We start from the raw sequence: 10,456 nt of genomic DNA, 5'->3' as shown, positions 1-10,456 counted from the left end.
AAAAAAAAAAGTAAGAAATAAAAGCCGCAGATGAAATAAAAAAAATTCTTGGCATATCATGAAAGAAAATGACATTCAAGAGAAACTCAAGTAAGCAAATTCAGAATGCATCGAAGAGACGTTTGTACAGATACTCCTTTTCCTTAGAACTGATGGCTACAAGGCAGCACTAGGGTTATTGGCTGGAAAAAGTACTAGGCATCTACCTAGTATTACACAGAAATACTTTTTAGTATATGTGGCCTCTTGCCTCATACATCATCTATAGGCACTGGAATGGGTTTCCCAAAGATGCTGTGGATGCCCCATTCCTGAAAGTGTTCAAGAACAGGACCTTGGGCAACCTGAACTAATACCTAATTTAGTGGCTGGCAACCCTGCCCATGGTAGGGAGTTGGAAATGGATGATCTTTGAGGTCCCTTCCAACCCAAGCCATTTTTTCATTCAGCGATTCTGTAGGGCTTATAAATTTTCCATCCGTCACTAGAAGTAAACTTTCCAGTTCATCCCATAACTGCTGTTTGGAGGATGGTGTAAGGTCAGATCATGGTGCAGCATGTGTTAGGAGCTGCTGGTGATGCAGTAGCTGATAGGATGGACACTTCTTTGGCTGCTATGTCCTTTCCTATGACTATCTTTGAATACAAGAAAGGGCTGGTTGGCCCAAGTTACACATTGTAAGATGTACGCTTCTTCCTCCCAGACTCAGTCTTGCTAGTCCACTAAAACTTGTTTTATTCAAATAATTAACTGAGAGTAAAAAGATGAAATGACAAAAATGTGCACACTGGTCTTACCTCACTGGACTTCATGACTCCAAAAAGTGGATATAGGAAAGCAGGAATTAAGGCTGCTGCACCAAGAGGTACTGCTTCAGAAACCCAGTATACAGCTGTCACAATCAACACGTAGGCACATGAGGCTTCCTGTATGGAGAAAGCACCATGGTTATATGTTGCTGCCATCCCACCTGCTGTGAAAGCCTTTGTGAATATGTTCACAGGTCTCATCAGGCTGAGAGTACCTGGACTACAGGAATCATAGAATGGCTTGGGTTGGAACAGACCATAAAGCCCATACAGTTCCAAATCTCTGGCACAGACAGGGCTACCATCTGCCAGATCAAGTTACCTAGGACACATCCTACCTGACCTTGAATGCCTCCAGGGATGGGGCATCCACATGTTCTCTGGGCAGCCTGTGGAGATGGAGTGAGATGGTATCTCCTGGATATTTTTACAGGAAAACACAATTTTTAGATAGATATGCCTTTATTTATATCTTTAAGTAGGGCTCTTTTTATTTTTTCTATGCTTAGAAACCCAGAAATATTTCCTGTTAATAATTAGAGGAATTAACTTCAGGAAAAAGATTTTATTTCTTTTTTCTCATATTTGAAGTCAAATCAGGTATTGAGGTTACTCAGAAGTTCTACAGAAGCGAATATGTTCGCACTGATTTATGCTAGCTGAAAATCTGCTCTTCATTATTCCCTGGATGTTTCCTATGACTATATCAAGTCATATGGATTCACAGCTTACAATGGCTGTTGTTTAGCAAATTCACTGTTCATAAATAGGTATTTCAGCATGTTCAAATATGATTTTCTTGCTTTTGTTTCCTGACTGGATGATTCACAAACTAAACAGCTTTCAAGAAGTCACCCATAGGAAATTCCTACAGGTCTTTGTGCAAATCAATAGGCATGTATGACAGTCAAAAGTAAGTCTAAACAGGGATGTGGATTTAGTGGACTGAATCAATTGATTCTATTTAAAGCCATACATCTCCTTTTTACATTGTCCCTGATGTATGAAGAATCACATTCAGCTGTTCCACTTTTTTTTTTTTTTTTTTAATATAGTTTATGGTAATAACAGGCAGAGCACAACCTAGGGAAAAGGTCAAGACACATTACCACTTCTCATTTATTTTACATGCTTAATAATTGCAGCCAAGCTTACTCAGAAATGTGGGTTTAAATTAGCTGTCAGATCTTGCTCTGACTCCTATTTCAGAAAAGTAGAACAACAAATAGTTCTAATTCAAGTAACCAGAGACTGAAAAATAACCAGAAAAAGGGACTTCAGGAAATATAATTTTATTGAATCAGATAAAGTCCAATGATTTTAGAGACTATTGAGAGCATCTAGAATAATACTGGACAAGTTGACAAATTTAGCTCTGAAGTGTTACTTTTTGGTTAGAAAAGTACATTTGAAGTTCTGCACTACACAGAAACATTCATATTTCTCTCCTTTACTCATTATAGGAAAGTGATTTATGTTCTAAGGTAGACAAAACGGGTTTCACTAGTCCTCTCTGATCACTTATCACATTAAATATTTTACTGCAGTTGTAGCTTCATTATTAGCAATAACAAAATCTATAAGGTAGGCTAGAGAGGATTGGATTATAATGGATAAGGGAGATTTTTAAAATAAAATATTCATGGTTTATGAAGGACACACTTTATAAAATGAAATTGCTCTACTGTTTCAAGCTCTGAAAATCTAGTGCTCGGTCTGTAGCAGCTTGAAGTGACCACTCAATAATAAAAGCAAGCAAAAGTTTTTGAATTAAAATGGAAGTGAGATGATGGGGATTAGAGACTTTTAGTAATCTCTATTACAAAGATAAAACAGTTTTAGGTGCGAGTCACAGTACTGGTTGATGGGCTCATAAACATTAGCCAACTTGTGCTGAGTCATTTTTAACTGCATTCAACTTCATGGTTGGTATTCCACAGAGAGCAAAGGATAGGGTTCTTTTTGTGACCAAGTGACTGTTTAACGTATTTTTTTTTATTTTTTAACTAATTAATTTCTGCTAACAAGCTACTTTACATGGGCTCCATGATGTCCAGCAGTTCTGCCAACAAAAATTCTTTCGAATGAAACAGCACTAATTTTTTGTTTAAGATAGGGCAGATATAAAAAACTAGAGACATATTTTGACAAAACTCTCAGTAATCATTTTATACTACCCTGATTCAAAACTATTTTCTTCTTCCAAAAACATATTTCTCAAGAATTTCTTTGAGCATAGTTACTCTATATTGTCTGTCTGCGTGGAGCAATAGAGTAATAGTGGAAATGAAATAGGACAAAGGGAAGTCACATCTCTATCAAAAATTAACTGGGACAGGCACTGAATCTTTGTGTTACTTATTTCCTACTATTGTTATTTATTCTCTCAGTGCTCTAAACCTGCTCTTTTGAAAGAAGAACTAAATTAATATTTTCTGTTGAATTGAATTGAATTTATATATTTATTTAATGGTTACCAGAGCTACTAAGTACTGTATTGAAATAATGGCTATGTAATTTAGTATTTTTTTTTGCTCTTTTTACTCCTTTTGCTCAGGTGAAAATGAACGTTAAACATACCTAAGAAGGGAATGAACCAGGGAATAGGAAAATACAATGCAGTGAGCTTTTATGTGATGGCTGGGGGGGCTACCATCTGCTTTCAATCTGCATCTTACAGGCAAAGAAAAGAGGACCCAAAATAATGCCATGGCTGAAACTTCCATAATACGGATAATGCACAAAACTTTGGTAACTAAACCATCTGAGGATCTCAGAATAATTATTGAAAATAAACTCTGGATTCAAGATTTGCTCATATAAGCATTTGCAAAGCATATCTTGCATGTAGGCCTGTGGTTATGCAAAGAAGTGATAGTTCAGCCTCTGGCCTGCCATCTTATTGCTGACAGGATCACAGTGTAATTTCCTCCCTTCAGAGGGTATATAGAAAAATAAAGGTAAATGAAAATGTACCATCTGTAGCTGTTCAGAGCATGTTCTGTGCATCAGGGTTCATCACACTGATGTAGCATGTCAAGGCATCAACATCACCCGATTCTTCAGATTTCACAGCTTACAGCATCTTGCTGCCTTTTGAGGAACCATCCATGTGTCCTTGATTGGGCTTGCTATAGCCATAGTATCCATGGCCTCAGGAGACCATGCCCACTACTGACTCTATTCATGTACCATGCTTAATGGTATCATCAGCAGCTTGATGAAAAAAATATGGATAAGGATGAAAGAATATGGTAGAAATAGTCACTGTTAACAGTGAAGATTAAGACAATGAAAAAGATATCACCATCCGGAAAACAGACTGGTTTTTTTTTCTGTATTTGTCACTGTCTGAAAAATATCTGTGAGTGTCTCAAACCTGTTGTAAAAGTCACACTTCAAGTATCAATTTTGGGAAGAATTCTTACAAGTTTCCTCAGGTTTATTTTCTGCCCAATCATTTATTGTCACAAAATAATAGAAAAAAAAGCTGTGGACATTATTCCCGTAAACCTTATCTAGAAACAGCTCTGAGTCCTCAAGCTCTTTTTGTTGTCCCTTGACACTACACGTACAACGCTACCTCAACATTTCGAGAGCTGTGCTATCACCAAAGAAACTGCAAGCTGATTCCCTGCAGAAATGCAAATATAATCCACCTAGTAATTCTGCTCTCTGTAAGACTGAAAACTAATATAATTGTCTGATAAGTGAAAATATAAGAAATTCAGTAGGAGGCAAATTCAATCTTCAGATGTAAGAAGTAATCTTAGTCAGTGTGTTGTAACAGAGTAAATACTAGCTTAAAGCACCTGAATAGTACCCTGTCAAATGAGTTTATTAGCTATAGATGTTTTCTTAATGCCATTATAAATAGTTGTCCAGCTCTGGGTTGGATTGACAGCCAAGCTTTACCACCTGCAGTCGTTCATTCATATGCAAAATGAATGTAAAATATCATCTGATGACTTTTCATGTCACTTTGCAGTAAAGAAACACTACAAGGTGCAGAATAATATTGCAGTGGAACATGTACAGTATAATAGCAGTTCTTGTTCCAAAACTCATACCATACCATTACAAATCCCTTGGCTGTTAGATTATTTCCTTCCTTTGAGTCTGGTAGTGAGCAAACATCGGTTACAAGTCACAGTGCAGTGAATCTCGTGTTGCCTAAGAGGAGGTCTCTGGGGATACAGAGCATGCTGCAGTTTCAGAGCCATACAAGCATGTCACAGAGAATCTGTTCTTTATGTTGTCCTTTCAGTGGCACTGGGGGAGATTAAACCTTTTAAAAACAGGTTTTTGTAAAAGGGTGGGCCTTAATGTTCTCTGAAGAAAGCACAATTGCTTGTCATTCATTCTCACTCAAGTCACAAGAAATGGAAAACTGCTATAAGAGTCAGGACGAGTTCAAAGCAGAACTCATTCAAACTGTAACATACAATTCACTGGTGTAGTAACATTATCTTTCTGTGAATCCTGTTTTTCTTTTCCAACAAAAACCTACAGTTTTCTAATCCTTTGAACTGCTATTTGATAAAAGTAGTAGTATTCATAAATCCTCTAGTGCTAGAAAGAAGAATTAATCTTTAAAAGGGTAAAAGAAGGAATGGAAATTGCTGCACCATTCGGGCAGATTTATGTCTAGCACTGTGGAAGCCACAGCTGCAGAATTTTTAAGATATTGCAAATGTTGGCTAGTTAAACACCACCATTTCTATGTGGTAGGGGAACATTGTTATTTTATGCTTGACCACAGCAGAGATATGCATAGAGACGAGTTAAACGGGGGTATTCATTCCCACTGCCTTGTCTGTGTGTTAAGCAAATATTATTCCCTCCTTTGTGTTATTGTGTATGCCTCTGAGCTATCATTTATTACCCAATGCAAGAACTGCAATATAGCAGTAGAGGTACCTACACTTGCTTTAGTGTAGCAGATGCCGTGTGTTGTCCTACTGAGTCCTAGCTCCCAGCTCGCTTGAATAGCTGTTCTACATACAGCAAATAGAAAGTTCTTCCATGCACGTGTTATCAAAAACTAAAGACACTCTAAGTATTCATTTTAAACACCTCTCCCTCACACACACTATTGTAGAAAAAGTAAAGATGCGACATATCTTTCTTAAAAAATGTCTTCACCTAGTTCTTCATCTCTGCTTGTGACATTGTTCATAGTAGCTCTGGTTGTTATTGTGATGACTGCTCAATAACTTTCACTCCTTCAAATTTGAGTCCTTGATATTTCTAAGAGCAAGGTTTTCTTTTAGATCCTTGCCTCTCTTTTTGGCTTATCCAGGAAGAGTGCCTACTGTAATCAGAGGCTTTGTAAAAAAAGAAAATGAAAATGTACTTACGCTGCAGGGGTACAAAAGTGGCAGAGGAAGCAGCAGAAGTGGAATGAGAACAACGAGCAAGAGGTTTCTGGATCGGAGAATCTCCTTCACCACTGCCATACCCTTTACTTTCCGGTGATTTTCTTTTCCTCAGATTTCTTCCTAGGTTCGTCAGGTTGCCCAATTTCCACCCCACGTTCTCCTTTGCCTTTGCCTGGATTTTGCAGAAGGGACTCTCTCTGCCTCGTTTCCTATTTTCACCAAGGCACCTCAGATGGCTTCCTTAATTTGCTTATTCTTCAGTCTGTTGTTTTGAAAAGAATCCCTAACAATTTTAAAAAGGCATTCAGGTTTTGTGGGGCTCACCAGCACATCCAAATGACTTTCACACCATAACACAAGGTTTGCAAGCTGGATCATAGTGATCATTTGACATTTTCTCTTTTTAATTCAGAGTCACACTTACAACTGTGTTCCATCCTTATCCCCATGTTTTGAAAGGCTTTTTTCTTCCATCATCTGATTTCCAGCAAATTCCTGTTTTCATAAGCCAGGTGGGATATCTTCTGGGTTGCTGCTTTTTTTTCCCGTTAGCTAGTCTGAAAGTCTCAAAGATAGGTTTCTTTTCTGCTGGAAAATTTTTAAAACTAAAAATTGATTGTTCACTGCACAGAAACAAACTTGTAGGAGTTCTTTCATAAAAAAAAAAAAAAAATAGAAAATAAACCAACTACAGTTCCTTATATTCCATTCTGTTCAGATTTTGTCTCTTCGTAATTTTGGCTTCCCCTCTGAATCTACCTTTAGCCTACTTTTGCCCTGAGCTTGGAATTCACAGGGCAGTAATTCCTATACAGATTATACTTGGTCTCAAGAAAAAAAAGAAAAAGAAAAAAAAACACAACCCAAAAAAACTTAAACCTTTTTTTTTCCAACTCACCAATGAGAACTGCAGGAGTCTGTATTTACTCAGCCCATTATAAAACCCAGTCAGAACATTTCAGAAATCAGCAGCCTTCTCTTTCTGATATATACATGAATGTACAAAAATACCTTTTTTCAGTTGACAGTTTGTTATTGTTTCAATGTCCCCATGCTGATAAAAGCATATTTTTTTTTAATAAAGAGTATCTTTTGTCTTTCATGTTTCTTCCATTTTGACCCATGAACGCCTTTCATTCATAAGGCATGGGCTAATCTCTGCACTGATTCATATGCCATTAGTGACAGTAAGATCCAGACTCAAATTAAGAGTTTTTAGTCTTTCTGCTCTGATCTTGAATTGGAGGAACATTTCTACAGTTCTTATGTGACTAATGGTCTTTGTGGAACAGAAATCAATTCTAAGAGTTAATCTGTTGACCCATGTGCCACCTGTAGTCACTTGTTTACCCTTTATCTCACAGGATGCTACACACCTACAGTTTTCCATGCTCTCAAACCTATTCAACTTGCTGACTATTTTCCCACACCCTGCTAGTCAGATGGAAGCTGGGCTCCCCATACTGAGCTGGTTTGTCTCTGTGACACCGATTGTGGAGAGCTGGGAAAGACAGACCTTTGCCAGAGAAGACTTTGCCTCATCTGATGAGTCTGATGAGACACATTACTTTTTCCTGAAATTCATAACTGTTTTCAAGACTGCGTAATATTTCTGTGCCTTGAAAATGCCATCAAGCGTCAGCAACTTGAGAGCCTTCAGGCAAGTTTAGCAATTAAATCTGAAAGCAAAAATCTAATTAATGTGAAAACTGCAAATAGAACAATCCAGCCAGGGAATTTATATCTGTTTCAGCAGTTGTTTCAGGGGAAAAAAAAAAACAAAAAAAAAAAACAACCTAAAAGGGTGTCTAAAATACACCAAAACTAAAAATTAAAGAAAATTAAAAAAAAAAATAAAGTTTTATTTTAGATGAACAAAACTGTGTTTTATTTCACTTCTTCATGATCTGCAAAATCAAAGGGTGAATAAAAGACTCTTTATAGAGGCAATGAAACGACTGTCCCATGGGAGAGGGACCATCTATAAGCATGACTCATTCTGAAGAAATGAAAGGCAAGTGGAGCTGGGGATAGATAGCAGCTTCTCTCTATCTCTTTTAGGAACAGGCAACCTGCAGCTGAGGCAGGAAATGCAGTACTGAGGGAGGGAAGCTGCCCTAGACCCAGAATGCTGCCCAGAGGCAGAGTGCTCCTTCCCACTCGGACTGTGGATAAAAGAGACATCCTTGTTCCCATTTATTACCTCCTCTTACCCGTTAAAGGGAATGTGCTATGCCCCCTTCTCTCCTATACCACTGATCCCAGAGTTTTTCACAGTTCAGATAACCAGTTTTTCTTGCTGCCAGTCTCTAAATAGCAAATCTTTTGGTGAAATCAATGCAACGGAAATACAATTAGTTTTATGTAGAATATTTTATTATTACAGTAATTGTTTTCTCTTAAATAAATTGGGCAGTCCAAGCACATTCCTGAGAAATAAATCCTGCAGTAATGAAAGGGGTGAAACAAATTTGGAAAGACTTTATTTTGTGCTGCAGAGATAAAAGTTTCAACTACCAACCAGTAAAGTACGTATGCTATTGGGAATGGCTATGTATTCAAACCTATCTGCAGTTCCTTTCTGAAGGACCTGTGATACTTACTGATGATTAAAGCCTGACTGCCAGACAGTTCTGTGGTGGGGTGGCTTGGAAATATTTCTCTGGAGGATGACTGCCAGTAATTAAGATTTGCTGAGATGCTCTTTCCTGTTCTCTTTGCAGATTTGGAGTTGCTGTCTGTAAAGGATTTATGAATGGCCACTGTTCCTGGCTCTACAAGCAAGTGGTGCTTTAGGGAGCTAAGAAGCGGCCAAGCTGCAAAGGCAGAAATGTTCTCCCTCTCTTTCTAAAGCACGAAGAGGGAAGAAAGCACAAACAGCAAGAATGTTTATGCTGGAGGCTTTGAAAGGTATGTGAGCTGTAGTGCAAGGCTTCTTTGAGGGCACTGATTCGTCTGTGCAAGTACAGAAGATGGAGGTATTTGTGGCCCATGGCTTTGTAGCTAAGGATTTCATCTTCCTTTGATGTATGCCGGTCAGACTTAGAAGATGACCAGCAAAAGCCTTCAGGTGCAAAAGTGAATCAACACATTTGTGTATATACCTGCAGCTGTGTACAACCACGCATACTCATAGTGAAACTGCTGAGAAGAAACAGGATTGACTCTGACTTTTGTATGCCCTTTGTCCAGCTGTTCTTGCTATTTCCAACCTGCTCCTAAGGCTGTTGTGCATCCACATTCCATAAGCAATTGCCAAACCCAGTGTGCTCTGACTGATCACAGTGTTTCTTTTTCCTGCAACCAGGTGGTTTTGGATGGGCTTTTTCTTCTCCAGCCCTTGGAGTACACCTGTTAAGGGACACAGATTTTATTGTTCCATTTGCCCAGATAGTAGAATCATAGAATCACAGAATGGTTTGAGTTGGAAGGGACCTAAAAGCCCATCCAGTTCCAACACTCCTGCTGTGGTTACACAGACACCTTCCACTAGATCAGGTTGCCTAGGGCCCCATCCAGCCTGGCCTTAGACACCTCCAGTGATGGGGCAGCCATAGCTGATGTGTGGAAGCACATCACAGCTGTGATATAGAAGCAATTAAACATGCCTCAGAAATGGGTTTGGTATCCTCAACCATCCTTTACAGCCTCAGCTTTTTTTTGATTTGGACCCATCTCCTTAAGAAATTATGTAAATAAAGAGAGAGAGCTGATATAAAAGGATGAGATACGCTCATCTCTTTCTTACACTGTGGAAGCAGAAGCAACTCAAATGTCAGTAGAAAAACAGCATCTATATAACTTGTGGACAAAGTTCGAAGAGTTTGGATCTTTCATTGCTTGCCATTTGTATCACAAGATGTATTTCCTTTCTCTGTCCATTAAAGCCACATCCTCCACATTTTTTCTTTAACAATTTATAATAATCTATTGCACTACTTTTACCAACAGGCTTTGCTATAAACAAGTATTGCTTTTCTTCTGCTCCCACATTCATGATCCCCACCACTGGACTGAAGAACAAACTTTCCTTCCAGGTACTTGGATATAATTATTTCCTGAGTGAATATAAGATTCTTCCATGTACTCACATACACAAACACACACATACATATACACAAGTGAGCAGTGTAATTTACAATCAGAAATGAGCCACAACGACGAATTCAGCACCATGTATGTTTTAATCCACCTTCTTTTCCTGCCTCAGAGGGATTCTGAAGCACTGGTTTAGATGATCCACGTTCAAGTGATAGAATCAGGAA

The 10,456-nt window shown here is 38.3% G+C and overlaps 1 protein-coding gene across 1 annotated transcript in view; it reads right to left on the bottom strand.

The window, feature by feature from the left end:
• Positions 1-6,269, bottom strand: part of SLC13A4 (solute carrier family 13 member 4) — a 27,886-nt gene extending 21,617 nt beyond the window's left edge. The window contains exons 1-2 of the mRNA XM_021388677.1: positions 6,171-6,269; positions 799-927 (exon numbers count right to left, since the gene is read on the bottom strand). Of these exons, the coding sequence (XP_021244352.1) occupies positions 799-927; positions 6,171-6,269 (228 nt within the window). The remainder of the gene's footprint in view (positions 1-798; positions 928-6,170) is intronic.

The sequence above is a fragment of the Numida meleagris genome, chromosome 1 (genome assembly GCF_002078875.1).
Source record: "Numida meleagris isolate 19003 breed g44 Domestic line chromosome 1, NumMel1.0, whole genome shotgun sequence".
Classification (NCBI taxonomy): Eukaryota; Metazoa; Chordata; class Aves; order Galliformes; family Numididae; genus Numida; species Numida meleagris.
The sequence above is the reverse complement of the archived record's forward strand: the minus strand, read 5'-3'. Positions and strand labels throughout refer to the sequence as shown.